This window comes from Leptopilina heterotoma, unplaced genomic scaffold, assembly GCF_015476425.1.
Source record: "Leptopilina heterotoma isolate Lh14 unplaced genomic scaffold, ASM1547642v1 Lhet_1394, whole genome shotgun sequence".
Classification (NCBI taxonomy): Eukaryota; Metazoa; Arthropoda; class Insecta; order Hymenoptera; family Figitidae; genus Leptopilina; species Leptopilina heterotoma.
In genome coordinates this window covers 110557-128811 of record NW_025110858.1, presented here as the reverse complement: position 1 = coordinate 128811, position 18255 = coordinate 110557, and the positions used below count along the sequence as shown (strand labels likewise).

Here is an 18255-nt window from a genome sequence, read left to right as displayed (position 1 = left end):
ACATTATATTCCCTTGTTCGAGAAGAGGAATTGGTTCCAATTTATCTGATTTGACACTCACAAGAAAAATTTTCAATTTCGCTCCGTCGTTTGAATACCTGGTTTTTGCCAGTGTAGAAACGCATGTATTTTCTATTTAAAAAAAAGAAATTGCTTTCAATTTCGTTTCCTCTACCCTTGACACCGGATCGACAAAATCGATCAATTCTCTGCTTTCTGAAATATAGAAACGAAATTTAAACAGATAGGAAGAGACATTGATTTAATATGAGGTAAACAAAGCATTATACTCCATTATTTTTGCAAAAGCGAAATGGTTTCAACTTTCATTTTCGATACTCATAAGAAAAATTTTCAATTTCGCTCGTCTTTAGAATACCTTGTTTTTTCCGCAAAAATTAAAATTTTAATTGAAAAGAGGGGAAATTTTGTTACACAATTTGAGCACGCAGTGTAGAAACGCATGTATTTTCTATTTAAAAAAAAAGAAATTGCTTTCGATTTCGCTTCTTGACACGAGATCGATAAAAGGATTGAATTTTCCTATTTTTTATTTGGTTTTTAACGAATTTACTACTAAAATATTGAACGAAATATTAACATATTATGAAAAGAAATTTAATATTTGGCGCTAAACAAAGCATTATACTTCTTTTTTGAAAAGATGAATTGGTTTTAATTTATATAGTTTAGTCACCCGCAAGAAAATTTTTTAATCTCGATCGCTTTTAAGAATCTATGTTGTTGTCCCAAAAATTACATTTTTTGTCGATAAGTGCTGAAATATAATTTTTATGTTTTTTTATTCGATAATAATAATTTAAAAAGTATAAATTGAAAAACTTGATTTTTATTTTATTATTATTAATATGACAGATTATGAATTTAAAAAAATATTTACTTAGAACTGTGTTATAAAAAATAATTAGTAATTCCAATTGTAATTTTGGTTGTTATTGCGAGGTTGACCCCATGTTCTTCCTGGATTTCCTTTTCGCTGCCCTCTGAAGGAGCCTCCACGGAAAGGTCGCCTGTACGTATTCTGAAACTAAATGATTAAATTTTTAAAATAATGATAATAACAATAATAATTTTGTACTACGAATAACAAGTTTTCCATGAGGAGCCAGAAGTAACTAAAAAAGCAATATTTACCACAGAAGTTGGGACATAAGCAGCATTCTGATGATCCCGTGCACGAATCAGCTGCTCTCGCCTCTGCACATCAATCTCCCTTCTACGAAGATGCTGTTCTCTCTGCTTTTCTAATGTTTGAAGTTTTTTTTCCAATTTTTTTATTTTTTCTTCACTTTCTTGTTCCTTCTTCTTTTTAACAATAGTATCTGACATCCCTTTCTCGTCAATACTTCTTTTCCTATTTTCTCTTTCTTTCCTCTTCTTCTTCTCACGCTCTTCTTTTTCTTCTCTCTCCTTCCTCCTCTTTCTTCTTCTCTTTTCTTTCTTTTTCTCTTGTTCTTCCTTTAAATTTTCTTTCTTTCTCTCCTCCTCTCTCTATCTTCTTTTTCTTTTCTTTCTTGTTTCTCTTTGTCTTCTTTTCAATTTCTTTCTTTTCTCCTCCTTCCTCTCTCTATCTTCTTTCTCTTTTCTTCTCTTCTCGTGCTTTTTTCTTTTCCCTCTCTTCTCTTTCCTTCCTTTTTTCTAATATTCTTTCTCTATCTCTTTCTCTTTTCTTTCTTTTCCTCTCGTTCTTCTTTCTCTTTTCTTTCTTTTTCCTCTCGACCTTCTTGCCTTCTTTTCTTTCCTTTTTCCTCTCGTTCTTCTTTCTCTTTTCTTCTTTCTTTTTCCTCTCGACCTTCTTTCTGTTTTCTTCCTTCTCTTCTCGTGCCTCTTTCTTTTCCTTTTTCTCTCTATCTTCTTTCTCTTTTCTTTCTTTTTCCTCTCGTCTTCTTTCTGTTTTTTTTCCTTCTCTTCTCGTGCTTCTTTCTTTTCCCTCTCTTTCTTTTTCCATTTTCTCCTCTATCTTCTATTTTTTTTCTTCTTTTTCCTCCCGTTCTTCTTTCTCTTTTCTTTCCTTCTCCTCTGCATTCACTTTAATTTTTATATCTCTGGTTCCTTTTTTAGAAGTCTGCTTTCGGCTTTTCTTGGTAGGCCTTCCCCGTTTTCGTGGATTCACTGAAAATAAAAAACAATAAATAAAAAAAAAAAATAAAAAACAATAAATAAAAAACAATTGCAAGGAAAGAGATTTTCTACTAAATGTTATTACATAAAAATGTAATTATTTATAATATATTATACATATACTGATTGAAAGAAAATTTCATGAACTTTCTATTGCAATTTATATTTTTTTAATTTCTTCTCAATTTCGTAAATAAAATCGTGTTTGAAATATTAAATTCTTATTATCTCAAAACAACGCCCCGTCGATTTCCATTAAGATTTAAAGAAAATAAAGTTTAATTTTTCTAGTTTCTATACCCGTTATAAATCCTTTTCTGTAAAATATATGGTTTAATCAGTAAGAAAGTCTTAATTAGTTAAAGTTTATGATCATTAAAAACAATTTTGTTGTATCAGTAAACTGATTTTAATTATTAATATTTATCTCTAAATGTTGAAGTGTAATTTTGGCGGATAATGGTTTTTTCTAGCACACCCTTCAATTTTTTAAAATATCGACGCGTATTACGAATAAAAACACTCTTAAAATTTGTTTGCAAGAAAACTAACACTCCCAATTTTAAAATGAAGAAATTAACTTTTCATAGTGAAAAGTAATTTGATTGTGTTAAAGTTTTAAATAAATATTACAACATGAAAATGAAAATTTGAAAAAGCTCTTTTATTTATGCAAAAAACTTGAAATGAAAACTGTATTTTTGGTTATATTTTCTTCGGGAATATTTTTTTCTCGTCCCCAATCTTGATTGTGTTTTTTTTTAATACTCGTCGATATGAGTTTTTAAACAATTTTTTCCTGTTAACCCCTTTAAATGTCCATAATATATTATACATGTATAGAAACTAAAAAAATTAAATTGCAAATAGTTCTGATTCGTTTACCAATCCATACAATTATTTAGATTATGTTTCAAAATTGAAATATTTTATGGAAAAGTAGGTCAAACTAAATTTTATATATTCTTTGATTTTTATTAATTTTTTTTTAAGGGCATTTGAACCTTGATGACGTTACACGTTGTGCAAAGCATGGGTGACGTCATCAAGGTTCAAATGCCCTTAAGTAGACGCAAAGGTAGAATGAAATTCTAACCTAACTTTTCTAATCATTTAAATAACTGTGATTAAGTATTAGAAATAAAGGATTGACGATAATTAAATTTATTTATTCATGAAATTAAAGTTTTAATTTGGGGTTCTATAATTTATAAACATATAATAATAAAATAATTAAGTTTAAAATACTCACTTTTAAATAACCTTTATAGTTAGGTCGTCCTACTCCGTCGTCTCGAAAGAAGGAAAAAGAAATTTTCATCAAAAGTTCTTCGCCAAATCACAAATACCAACATATTCTTTTTCTAATTTTTTTTTAAGTTGGCAACATTGGAAAGGTGCAGAGTTGAGTCGGTTGCGTTAGGAATATGGCTACAAGCACAAGTGCTTCGTGAATGTTGTTGGCGAACGATACAGGCGACCCTACAGTGAAAGTGAAAGCGTACATTTAGTGTTTTGAAATATATAAAGTGATATTTGAATATGGATGCAAAGTGTCTTTATTAGTTAATAAAAACAATCAATGGGACATGTATTATAAATTTTCAAGCAAAGGTATGAATGTATTATTCAGTATACTATATAGATATAAGTCAAACTCCATTTGAGGTTATGTTTAATGTTTATACACAGGTATATATGATTGTTTTGCTTTCATTTATGTCCGAAATTATTAAGTTTTAATAATTGTTTAATTCTTCAAACTTTTATTTTGTAAATTGTTTATATACTGCTATTTCCCCTAATTATAAGTAAATTATAAAAAGTGTCTTTTTTTCAAGTTATAAAATCTATATTAATAATCGTATTCCGGTAATATGATCACAGTTTCAAGTTAGTTACTGTATACTTTCTTGTTTACAAACTTTTTAAATAATAATTTGTCTTTTTAAATATTAAATTTTTTAAATTATTGTATATAAAATAATTGAATTCTCGTAAATTTCAGGCCTATTTTGAGAAAGAAAACGCGCAGGAGTATATTTATAAGGAGCAGAAAGTGGAATTTTTTTGGTACTTTAGAACAACTCTATGAGTCTATTAATTCGACGCCTGTTGCCGTTACTGAACTGGATTCAAAAATCGGTTACATTCGAGAACAACAAGTGACTCCGTACTTTGTGAAAAACCGAATTGGATGGAAAGGTACAACGTTCCATGTTTTATTTTTGACATGACATTCACGAAAAAGGAGAAAGTGAGATACAGTAAAGAGGAGTAATTAATGCGAAGAAGCATCATCACAGGTAATTTATTATAATAAATATTATTTATTCGTCTATTTACTTTATTTATTTATATATTTTGTTTACTTTATTTTATTAATCTCTACCTGTTTATTTTATTAAAAATAATTAAAAATTACTGTTTTAATCATCCTTTTTTGTCGACAGCATATTACACATTGCCGTGTGTAAAGAAGTGAACTGTTAAACTCAGTTCAATTTAAGTGGCCTTAAAAGAATTGATACAGAGAGTTCAAGAATTGGAAGACGCTGCATTAATTATTCCAATGGACGCAAAGAATCTCCGACTCTGGTTGCATGAGAGAGTCTGCGTCACGGTTTTCGCCTGACCATTGGCCCAAGTTTCCGCTTTTTTAGTTCCTACCTTATATCTACAATATCCCGACGTAAAAGTGGGCGAATTGAAGAACGTTTTTAGGTAATGAAAAATATTTCTTTACAATTTTTGTATTTATATAAAGTCGTTGAATAATTGTTATAATCTTTGTATTCTTGTAAAGTATTTATAACAAAATTGTTGAAAATTAACTTTTTTCTTATAAAATAATAAAATAATATTTTTACAAATATTATTTGTATTTATATTTATTCACAAGGGGATAAAAGATTTTTGACGATTTCAGGTCTACTTTGAGATGGAAAACGCGCAGGAGTATATTTATAAGGAGCAGAAAGTGAATTTTGTTTTAGTAATTTTGGAATGACTCTATTAATTGAAGTAACGGTTATTTGAGAAAAACCGAATTGAAAGAAAAGCACGACGTTTTATTTCTCATGTTCGACATGTGATTCACAAAAGAGGGGAAAATGTGAGTCAATACAGAGGAGTCATGGAAGCGAAGTAGCATCCTCACGGGTAATTTATTGCAATTAATATTATTTACTCATTCTTATTCGTTTTATTGGTCTATTTACTTTATTTATCTGTCTACTTATTTTGTTTACTTTATTTCTCAACGTGTTTAAATATATTAAATATATTAAAATTTTATTATTTACAAAAATAATTAAATTTGTGTCAAGAATTGTACAATCTATTAAAATAATTGAATTGTTTAGAAGATTTTTTTATCAAACTTGTTGAAAAAATTTAAATTTTTATTAAAAATCTTGAAAATAATTTTTTTTTTAACCTTGTATTATTTTGAGAAATTATGTAAAAATTATATTGAAAATAATTGAATTCATCCAAAACATTTTTTATTTATGAAAATAATTGAATTGCTTTGAGGAATTTTCTTATTTATGATAAAAGTTGAATTGTTGCAGATGATTTTAAAAACCATAAAAAATGAATTGATCCGGAGAATTTTATCAGAATTTTGGAGAATAATTGAATTTTTTGAAGAACTTGATTGAAAATTTTGCAAATAATGTTTTTTTTAAAAGAATTTTATCAAAATTGTTGGAAATAATTGAATTGATATTATAATTCTTGAAAATAATCGAATTTAGTTAATATTAAACGACTTTGAATTGAAAAGAACTTCATCATTTATGCGCAGACAAAAAGTATTTAAAAGGAATAAATAGGTAACGCATTCTAAAACCATTATTATCTTGTGTTATTAAATATTCTAATTACAGCAAATTATCATTTTTTATATTTTATTTCAGATATAATCCAAATTCAAAATTAATATTTGACAGCAACCACTTACGGACTGAAAATCACCGTCTTCTTTAGTGTTTCTGGATAGTTTAATAGAGGTTAGGAAACAATATCAGCCTCCAAAACCTTGTATGTATAAAATATGTTTAAAAATTGCGCTATTCAAAACGTTATAAGTTGATACAAGTATTTGCCACAGTAATATTTAAATATAATAGTGACGAAATAGTGCTTATAAAGTGGTAGTGATAACATAGTAGTAATTAACTGATTTTAATAAATTGATAGCTATAAACTTGTGACAATGATGTGACCGAATAACAGTGATATAACGAAGTGTTAGTGATAATGTGTTCGTAATAATGATAAAATGGTGGTAAAGTTATGTTGATAAAGTGATAGTTTTAAAGGAGTTGTAAAAAGTGATTTGACAAAGTAATATAAAGTAATTGTAATTAAGTGGTAGTGGTAGAATTTGGCGGCAAAGTAATGATAAAGTGATTTTGGCATTGAGCAATTCCACATTAAGTCATCCACTCAGGAAAAATAGTTGTTAAGCGAAACTATTAATTTCTAAACAGTTTAATTGATTTTTGCGTGAACTTGCTCTAATTTTAATGTTCAAAAGTGGTGGTTAAAATTGAGATATCAAAGTAGTGCTGATCAATGGGTATAATGTTGAAGTGATTCGTTACAAGGAACTTTTACACAGTAAGTCCTTTACATTAAACATTTAACTCTAAATTCATTTTCCTCATTTTTATTCTGCTATGTTCTCCTTTTACCAGTGTTTTAATTTTATCATAAGATTTTTTAATTATAACCCAATTTAAAAATTTAAAGAGACCGAAAATAGAGTACTAAAAATTTTGAAATTTTTATAAAAATGAGCAGCATAGATAACTGGAAATTTAAATTACGTAATGTGTATGCGACTAACAGGCACCCTTAAAATAGTTTCTATACATAGAAAAAAAATTATGTCATTTACACTACGGTTTTTTTATAATTCCGGTGTATTGCAGTGTTCACAACGGTTTAAATGGCTCCGGTGAACTTGTCTGCAATGAATTAAAAAGTAGCGTGTGACATGAGAGGACCAAAAAAGTTTTATAGATAATAAAAAGATTGCTACATATACACTACGGTTTTTTATAATTCCTGTGTATTGCAGTGTTCACGACGGTTTAAATGGCTCCGGTGAACTTGTCTGCGAAAAATTGAAAAGTAGCATATGATTTGGGAGGACAAAACAGTTTTATAAATAATGAAAATATTCCTACATAAACACTACGGTTTTTTATAATTCCGGTGTATTGCAGTGTTTACAACGGTTTAAATCACTCCGGTGAACTTGTCTGCAATGAGTTAAAATGTAGCGTGTGACATGAGAGGACCAAAAAGTTTTATAGATAATAAAAAGATTCCTACATATACACTACGGTTTTTTATAATTCCGGTGTATTGCAGTGTTCACAACGGTTTAAATGGCTCCGGTGAACTTGTCTGCAATGAGTTAAAATGTAGCGTGTGACATGAGAGGACCAAAAAGTTTTATAGATAATAAAAAGATTCCTACATATACACTACGGTTTTTTATAATTCCGGTGTATTGCAGGTGTTCACAACGGTTTAAATGGCTTCGGTGAACTCTACTGCGATTTGAGGAACTCAAATATAATTTAAAAAGTTGCAGTTGATTTGAAAGCTCCAAAGAATTGTTCCTGTATAGTAAAAAATAATGTCAAGTTCTCTACGGTTTTTTTACAATTTCCGTTGTATTGAAGTGTTTAGAAAGATTATACAAATTTTGTCAAAATTTGCAATAATTATTTTATATGTATGGTAATTTAAGATAATTAAAGAATAATGTTAAGATGAAACAATAAATAAAATTCAAAAAAATTATAATAAAAAAACATTACAAGTGAGAAAAAAAATTTTGAAGAAATATTTTATATTTTTATTCAAAAAATCGAACGTGTTTTAAATATATATAATTTACACAGTAAATTGTAATATATAACAAAGCTTCACAAATTACTATTATTGCATAAAAGATTAAAATAACTTTTTTAGTGTTATTTTTGTCTGGGAATGAAATTTTACTTCAAATCATCCATATTCCGAATTCGATAAAATTTGCTTCAACAATGTAGTAATATTCAAATGACTTCTAGATTTCCGGTTGTACCTTGGAATTCTTTTAGAGTTATCATTTTAGGTTGAAAACAAAAATTCCCTGTAGAAGATGTTCAACTGACCCCTGGCCGTCCGGGTATACTTTTGTTTTCAATATTAGAGTTACGATTGTTTTTGTTAAAGAAAAAAAATTCCCTGAAAATGATGTTCAACTGACTTCTAGACAACCTGGTGCACCATGGTGTTAATTTAGAGTTATGATTGTATAATGAAAATTAATATTCCTTGAAGATGATGTTCAAATGACTTCTAGATATCCTGGTGTTAATTTAGAGTTATAGTTGTATGATGAAAACTAAAATTCCCTGTAGATAATGTTCAACTGACTCCTGGACATTCTAGTGTACCTCTTTGTTAATTTTGAAGTTATGATAATAACAATAAGTAATAATTATTTTTTATTATTGTACTATCTATGTATATCAGTTTACTTTGTGTTGTCGAAAAATTAAAAAACCTAAGTACACAACAATAGAATAATTATATAAAAAATTACAACGAAAATAATAACATAAATATTATTTCTTTTATCCACGGAAGTTTTATTTCGTATAAAATTTTTAAATTTAAATCACACATGCACGCAGATATATCAATTTGACACTTACCTGCGCTAGTCTATTTTCATCAATGTTTGTGCTTGAAAAACATGAAAATGTCACAATTTTTTTCAACAAATGTTTCAACACTTATTTATAAAAATTAATTAAACAACTGTGGAAAATTTAATAAAGCATACTCTCCTCTATCATTCCATCAAATATGAACCTAAAATATTCAAAATTGAAAAATGACAGGTAATTTTCGAAATCGCTTTTTTCTCCCACATGGCTTTAATAATTTATAATATTTATATTTTATTATAAATTTTACTGAGAAAAATGTTGATGAAATAAATCAATTGATTTTGAGTTTTTAAACTGTTGCCGCCAAAGTCTAGTAACTCCCACAAGAGCCACTACCGGGGCGCTGTGGCTTGCACACCAACACATTCACGCGACGGCAGCCTACGTGATCCCCACCGGCTGTCAGTGCTTTGCCGCCATGTTGCCTGTCACTTTCAATAGAATACAGTGCACTTTTCGGGAATTTTTTTAAACAATTTTTACTTATAATTCTAATTCAAACATAGAACAGCGAGATCATGTTTATTCTCCTCTATCATCTCCCACCCTTTTTAATCCGAAATATTAATTTAGTTCTCTAAATAATTGGAAATGCGAAACCCTACTTTCCCATACTTCATCACGTGGGACTTTCCCACATGGCCTTAAACACGTTGAGAAATAAAGTAAACAAAATAAGTAGACAGATAAATAAAGTAAATAGACCAATAAAACGAATAAGAATGAGTAAATAATATTAATTGCAATAAATTACCCGTGAGGATGCTACTTCGCTTCCATGACTCCTCTGTATTGACTCACATTTTCCCCTCTTTTGTGAATCACATGTCGAACATGAGAAATAAAACGTCGTGCTTTTCTTTCAATTCGGTTTTTCTCAAATAACCGTTACTTCAATTAATAGAGTCATTCCAAAATTACTAAAACAAAATTCACTTTCTGCTCCTTATAAATATACTCCTGCGCGTTTTCCATCTCAAAGTAGACCTGAAATCGTCAAAAATCTTTTATCCCCTTGTGAATAAATATAAATACAAATAATATTTGTAAAAATATTATTTTATTATTTTATAAGAAAAAAGTTAATTTTCAACAATTTTGTTATAAATACTTTACAAGAATACAAAGATTATAACAATTATTCAACGACTTTATATAAATACAAAAATTGTAAAGAAATATTTTTCATTACCTAAAAACGTTCTTCAATTCGCCCACTTTTACGTCGGGATATTGTAGATATAAGGTAGGAACTAAAAAAGCGGAAACTTGGGCCAATGGTCAGGCGAAAACCGTGACGCAGACTCTCTCATGCAACCAGAGTCGGAGATTCTTTGCGTCCATTGGAATAATTAATGCAGCGTCTTCCAATTCTTGAACTCTCTGTATCAATTCTTTTAAGGCCACTTAAATTGAACTGAGTTTAACAGTTCACTTCTTTACACACGGCAATGTGTAATATGCTGTCGACAAAAAAGGATGATTAAAACAGTAATTTTTAATTATTTTTAATAAAATAAACAGGTAGAGATTAATAAAATAAAGTAAACAAAATATATAAATAAATAAAGTAAATAGACGAATAAATAATATTTATTATAATAAATTACCTGTGATGATGCTTCTTCGCATTAATTACTCCTCTTTACTGTATCTCACTTTCTCCTTTTTCGTGAATGTCATGTCAAAAATAAAACATGGAACGTTGTACCTTTCCATCCAATTCGGTTTTTCACAAAGTACGGAGTCACTTGTTGTTCTCGAATGTAACCGATTTTTGAATCCAGTTCAGTAACGGCAACAGGCGTCGAATTAATAGACTCATAGAGTTGTTCTAAAAGTACCAAAAAAATTCCACTTTCTGCTCCTTATAAATATACTCCTGCGCGTTTTCTTTCTCAAAATAGGCCTGAAATTTACGAGAATTCAATTATTTTATATACAATAATTTAAAAAATTTAATATTTAAAAAGACAAATTATTATTTAAAAAGTTTGTAAACAAGAAAGTATACAGTAACTAACTTGAAACTGTGATCATATTACCGGAATACGATTATTAATATAGATTTTATAACTTGAAAAAAAGACACTTTTTATAAATTTACTTATAATTAGGGGAAATAGCAGTATATAAACAATTTACAAAATAAAAGTTTGAAGAATTAAACAATTATTAAAACTTAATAATTTCGGACATAAATGAAAGCAAAACAATCATATATACCTGTGTATAAACATTAAACATAACCTCAAATGGAGTTTGACTTATATCTATATAGTATACTGAATAATACATTCATACCTTTGCTTGAAAATTTATAATACATGTCCCATTGATTGTTTTTATTAACTAATAAAGACACTTTGCATCCATATTCAAATATCACTTTATATATTTCAAAACACTAAATGTACGCTTTCACTTTCACTGTAGGGTCGCCTGTATCGTTCGCCAACAACATTCACGAAGCACTTGTGCTTGTAGCCATATTCCTAACGCAACCGACTCAACTCTGCACCTTTCCAATGTTGCCAACTTAAAAAAAAATTAGAAAAAGAATATGTTGGTATTTGTGATTTGGCGAAGAACTTTTGATGAAAATTTCTTTTTCCTTCTTTCGAGACGACGGAGTAGGACGACCTAACTATAAAGGTTATTTAAAAGTGAGTATTTTAAACTTAATTATTTTATTATTATATGTTTATAAATTATAGAACCCCAAATTAAAACTTTAATTTCATGAATAAATAAATTTAATTATCGTCAATCCTTTATTTCTAATACTTAATCACAGTTATTTAAATGATTAGAAAAGTTAGGTTAGAATTTCATTCTACCTTTGCGTCTACTTAAGGGCATTTGAACCTTGATGACGTCACCCATGCTTTGCACAACGTGTAACGTCATCAAGGTTCAAATGCCCTTAAAAAAAAATTAATAAAAATCAAAGAATATATAAAATTTTAGTTTGACCTACTTTTCCATAAAAATATTTCAATTTTGAAACATAATCTAAATAATTGTATGGATTGGTAAACGAATCAGAACTATTTGCAATTTAATTTTTTTAGTTTCTATACATGTATAATATATTATGGACATTTAAAGGGGTTAACAGGAAAAAATTGTTTAAAAACTCATATCGACGAGTATTAAAAAAAAAACACAATCAAGATTGGGGACGAGAAAAAAATATTCCCGAAGAAAATATAACCAAAAATACAGTTTTCATTTCAAGTTTTTTGCATAAATAAAAGAGCTTTTTCAAATTTTCATTTTCATGTTGTAATATTTATTTAAAACTTTAACACAATCAAATTACTTTTCACTATGAAAAGTTAATTTCTTCATTTTAAAATTGGGAGTGTTAGTTTTCTTGCAAACAAATTTTAAGAGTGTTTTTATTCGTAATACGCGTCGATATTTTAAAAAATTGAAGGGTGTGCTAGAAAAAACCATTATCCGCCAAAATTACACTTCAACATTTAGAGATAAATATTAATAATTAAAATCAGTTTACTGATACAACAAAATTGTTTTTAATGATCATAAACTTTAACTAATTAAGACTTTCTTACTGATTAAACCATATATTTTACAGAAAAGGATTTATAACGGGTATAGAAACTAGAAAAATTAAACTTTATTTTCTTTAAATCTTAATGGAAATCGACGGGGCGTTGTTTTGAGATAATAAGAATTTAATATTTCAAACACGATTTTATTTACGAAATTGAGAAGAAATTAAAAAAATATAAATTGCAATAGAAAGTTCATGAAATTTTCTTTTCAATCAGTATATGTATAATATATTATAAATAATTACATTTTTATGTAATAACATTTAGTAGAAAATCTCTTTCCTTGCAATTGTTTTTTATTTATTGTTTTTTATTTTTTTTTTATTTATTGTTTTTTATTTTTCAGTGAATCCACGAAAACGGGGAAGGCCTACCAAGAAAAGCCGAAAGCAGACTTCTAAAAAAGGAACCAGAGATATAAAAATTAAAGTGAATGCAGAGGAGAAGGAAAGAAAAGAGAAAGAAGAACGGGAGGAAAAAGAAAGAAAAAAAATAGAAGATAGAGAGAAAATGGAAAAGAAAGAGAGGGAAAAGAAAGAAGCACGAGAAGAGAAGGAAAAAAAACAGAAAGAAAGACGAGAGGAAAAAGAAAGAAAAGAGAAAGAAGATAGAGAGAAAAAGGAAAAGAAAGAGGCACGAGAAGAGAAGGGAAGAAAACAGAAAGAAGGTCGAGAGGAAAAAGAAAGAAAAGAGAAAGAAGAACGAGAGGAAAAAGAAAGAAAAGAGAAAGAAGGTCGAGAGGAAAAAGAAAGAAAAGAGAAAGAAGAACGAGAGGAAAAGAAAGAAAAGAGAAAGAAGATAGAGAAAAAAAGGAAGAGAAAGAGAGGGAAAAGAAAAAAGCACGAGAAGAGAAGAAAAGAGAAAGAAGATAGAGAGAGGAAGGAGAGAAAAGAAAGAAAATTGAAAGAAGAACAAGAGAAACAAGAAAGAAAAGAAAAAGAAGATAGAGAGAGGAAGGAGAGAAAAGAAAGAAAATTAAAGGAAGAACAAGAGGAAAAAGAAAGAAAAGAGAAAGAAGAAAGAGAGAGGAAGGAGAGAGAAGAAAAAGAAGAGCGTGAGAAAGAAGAGAGGAAAGAAAGAGAAAATAGGAAAAGAAGTATTGACGAGAAAGGGATGTCAGATACTATTGTTAAAAAGAAGAAGGAACAAGAAAGTGAAGAAAAAATAAAAAAATTGGAAAAAAAAACTTCAAACATTAGAAAAGCAGAGAGAACAGCATCTTCGTAGAAGGGAGATTGATGTGCAGAGGCGAGAGCAGCTGATTCGTGCACGGGATCATCAGAATGCTGCTTATGTCCCAACTTCTGTGGTAAATATTGCTTTTTTAGTTACTTCTGGCTCCTCATGGAAAAACTTGTTATTCGTAGTACAAAATTATTATTGTTATTATCATTATTTTAAAAATTTAATCATTTAGTTTCAGAATACGTACAGGCGACCTTTCCGTGGAGGCTCCTTCAGAGGGCAGCGAAAAGGAAATCCAGGAAGAACATGGGGTCAACCTCGCAATAACAACCAAAATTACAATTGGAATTACTAATTATTTTTTATAACACAGTTCTAAAGTAAATATTTTTTTAAATTCATAATCTGTCATATTAATAATAATAAAATAAAAATCAAGTTTTTCAATTTATACTTTTTAAATTATTATTATCGAATAAAAAAACATAAAAATTATATTTCAGCACTTATCGACAAAAAATGTAATTTTTGGGACAACAACATAGATTCTTAAAAGCGATCGAGATTAAAAAATTTTCTTGCGGGTGACTAAACTATATAAATTAAAACCAATTCATCTTTTCAAAAAAGAAGTATAATGCTTTGTTTAGCGCCAAATATTAAATTTCTTTTCATAATATGTTAATATTTCGTTCAATATTTTAGTAGTAAATTCGTTAAAAACCAAATAAAAAATAGGAAAATTCAATCCTTTTATCGATCTCGTGTCAAGAAACGAAATCGAAAGCAATTTCCTTTTTTAAAAACAGAAAATACATGCGTTTCTGCACTGCGTGCTCAAATTGTGTAACAAAATTTCCCCTCTTTTCAATTAAAATTTTAATTTTTGCGTCAAAAACAAGGTATTCTAAAGACGAGCGAAATTGAAAATTTTTTTTATAAGTATCGAAAATGAAAGTTGAAACCAATTCCTCTTCTCGAAAAGGGAATATAATGTTTTGATTAGCTCATAAAATTATATTTCTTTTCCTTATGTGTTAAATTTCTATCCATATTTTCAAGAAAGAAAGAATTGAATCGATTTTCCGATCCTGTGTCAAGAAGCGAAATCGAAAGCAATTTCTTTTTTTTTAAATAGAAAATACATGCGTTTCTACACTGCGTGCTCAAATTGTGTAACAAAATTTCCCCTCTTTTCAATTAAAATTTTAATTTTTGCGGAAAAAACAAGGTATTCTAAAGACGAGCGAAATTGAAAATTTTTCTTATGAGTATCGAAAATGAAAGTTGAAACCATTTCGCTTTTCAAAAAAATGGAGTATAATGCTTTGTTTACCTCATAAAATTAAATTTCTCTTCCTTATCTGTTAAATTTCGTTCTATATTTTCAGAAAGCAGAGAATTGAATCGATTTTTCGATCCGGTGTCAAGAAACGAAATTGAAAGCAATTTCTTTTTTTTAAATAGAAAATACATGCGTTTCTACACTGCAAAAACAAGGTATTCAAACGACGAGCGAAATTGAAAATTTTTCTTGTGAGTGTCAAAAATATAAATTGGAACCAATTCCTCTTCTCGAAAAGGGAATATAATGTTTTGATTAGCTCATAAAATTATATTTCTTTTCCTTATGTGTTAAATTTCTATCCATATTTCCAAGAAAGAAAGAATTGAATCGATTTTCCGATCCTGTGTCAAGAAGCGAAATCGAAAGCAATTTCTTTTTTTTTAAATAGAAAATACATGCGTTTCTGCACTGCGTGCTCAAATTGTGTAACAAAATTTCCCCTCTTTTCAATTAAAATTTTAATTTTTGCGGCAAAAACAGGGTATTCTAAAGACGAGCGAAATTGAAAATTTTTCTTATGAGTATCGAAAATAATAGTTGAAACCATTTCCCTTTTCAAAAAAATGGAGTATAATGCTTTGTTTACCTCATAAAATTAAATTTCTCTTCCTTATCTGTTTAATTTCGTTCTATATTTTCAGAAAGCAGAGAATTGAATCGATTTTTCGATCCGGTGTCAAGAAACGAAATTGAAAGCAATTTCTTTTTTTTAAATAGAAAATACATGCGTTTCTACACTTCAAAAACAAGGTATTCTAAAGACGAGCGAAATTGAAAATTTTTCTTATGAGTATCGAAAATGAAAGTTGAAACCAATTCCTCTTCTCGAAAAGGGAATATAATGATTTCTTTAGCTCATAAAATTAAATTACTTTTCCGTATCTGTTAAATTTCATTTCATATTTCCAAGAAAGAAAGAATTGAATCGATTTTCCGATCCTGTGTCAAGAAGCGAAATCGAAAGCAATTCCTTTGTTTATAAACGGAAAATACATGCGTTTCTGCACTGCGTGCTCAAATTGTGTAACAAAATTTCCCCTCTTTTCAATTAAAATTTTAATTTTTGCGTCAAAAACAAGGTATTCTAATGACGAGCGAAATTGAAAATTTTTTTTATAAGTATCGAAAATGAAAGTTGAAACCAATTCCTCTTCTCGAAAAGGGAATATAATGTTTTGATTAGCTCATAAAATTAATGTGATGTAATAAATTTTATTTACAATTGTGAAAATTATGTTTCACTTTGACTTTATAAATTTTTTATTTGCTTTATTTTATATACTTAATTTTTTAATAAGCAATGTAATTGAACTATTAATTTTAAATTAACGCGCTTTATCTCGATAAATCGATCAACTTTGATTTATCGTTTTTTTGTTTACAACCTATTTGCATATGGTGGCCGTGTCTATTGTTTCTGAAAACGATTCAGATAATAAAGGTTATTTAGGAAGTGTTACTTAAATAATTAGGCCTGATTAATTCGAAGTTATTGAAATAAAAAAAAAGAAGTAACTGTTTTGTTTATCAAGAAGTAGATAACAAACAAATTTATAAAAAATGGGATCTTCAAACAAAAATAAAACAAAGTATCCTTCTAAGCCAGCAAAGTCTAGACGTTTTGCTAATCGTCAACGGTAATTTTATAGACAATGATTTTTTATACTTTATAAACAATTATAGTATTGTAACGTTAAATTTTGTTTTAAATATTCTATTTGTTTTTTAAATTTCTTATATTTCAATTATATTTTGACACCGAAGAGATTTTTAAAGGTTATATACAGTGACTGGAAAAATAGTTTTTTTCCTGCCCTTTGTATAATTTTGGTTATATGCATTCGATAGATTTTATCATGCTGATTATAAATCTGTAGAAAAATATTATCTACTACATCTACTTTTTGAGAAAAATTGTTTTATAAAGTCAAGAATAAACGGTATCTTTGGTAATAATTAAATTTAAATAAAATACAAACAAAATGTAATTGTTTCAAAACACCAAAAAAACTTAATTTTTACACACCTATTTTACTTTTTTTTATTTTTATTCATTTTTTATCAACATTAAATTAATTATTTATTGATACACGTAAATAAACATTTAAATTTATTTTTAAAATAATTATAATCAATATTTCATTATAAAAATTTCGTCTGTCATTGTTAAAAATTGTGAATTTGCAATTTCATAAATTTTACAATAAATAAACCTCTCAAAATAAGAGGAAAGTACTCTTCGATTAAGAGGAATATTCTTGATTCAAGATAATTTTTGCAAGAGGAATTTTTCTCTCAAAGCAAGAATATTTTTTTTCAAATAAAAAAGTGACCTAAATTTTTGTCATCAATTTGATCTACTCTAGTATAACATTGATACTTTCAAGAAAACTGTGTATTAGTTATGTTATAGTTTCATTAGTTAATACTATCAACAAAAATTTATTTCAGAACAGAGAATCTTGAAAAACTTATGCTGTGTGACAGAATTGCGCTTGGCACGACTAGGTCGGCTGGGATACCTGGGCCCATAAGGGCTATACTCCCGATGTTAAGAAGCAATCTACTTCCCAGAGAAATCACTGCACGACATAGAGAAACGGCGTTGATTTGGTGAACCTCCTCAATACCGTTGCTCCGGAGGGGAGCGGGGATGGAAAAATTGCCGTTGTAAGGCTGTAAGAGCCAAAACGACGATTTGAAGACCAAGCGCCCTACGCGGGAGGAGACGGTTAGCATCGTCGCCCCTCGCCCTGTCAAAATCCGTGGATTTTGAGAGGGTGGGGGGCGGCGAAGTACCCAGCGGGGACCTCGTGGAGGTTCCGTCTCCGAGCTAAGCTCCGCTTACCAGATGTTGTAGTAGGTCAAAAAAAAAAAAAAAAAAAAAAAAAAAAAAGTGAACAACATGAACAAATGAAGAATGTGAACAAGTTAACGGCGTAAATTGACAGGTCAAACAAAGTAGTGAACGGGAATAAAAGTAAACAAGTAACAAATTAAATAGGAAACAAAGCAGAGCGTGAGGCAAGTGGACTGAGGCGGAGGAGCGGGGGAGGCATCAGAGTCGCCCGTGTACAGCACGCTCTTTTTTTTTTTTTTTTTTTTTTTTTTTTTGATGCATGCATTGTTCCACTCCACTTGACCCTTTGGAGGTCTGGCGTAGGTGGAACTTTGCGTGTGCTTCCCTTCCATTTGCTGGACCACTGTGGGTGGTCTTGTGCTATGGGAGTATGTACATTAATAAGCGACT

General features: G+C 28.8%; 1 protein-coding gene across 1 annotated transcript; it reads right to left on the bottom strand.

The window, feature by feature from the left end:
* Positions 1 to 913: 913 nt before the first annotated feature.
* Positions 914 to 1384, bottom strand: LOC122497783. Its single transcript, XM_043605072.1, has 2 exons — positions 1156 to 1384; positions 914 to 1048 (listed from the first exon to the last, which is right to left on the bottom strand). The coding sequence occupies exons 1-2, from the start codon at positions 1348 to 1350 to the stop codon at positions 926 to 928; spliced, it is 318 nt and encodes a 105-aa protein (XP_043461007.1). The 5' UTR covers positions 1351 to 1384; the 3' UTR covers positions 914 to 925.
* Positions 1385 to 18255: the final 16871 nt, after the last annotated feature.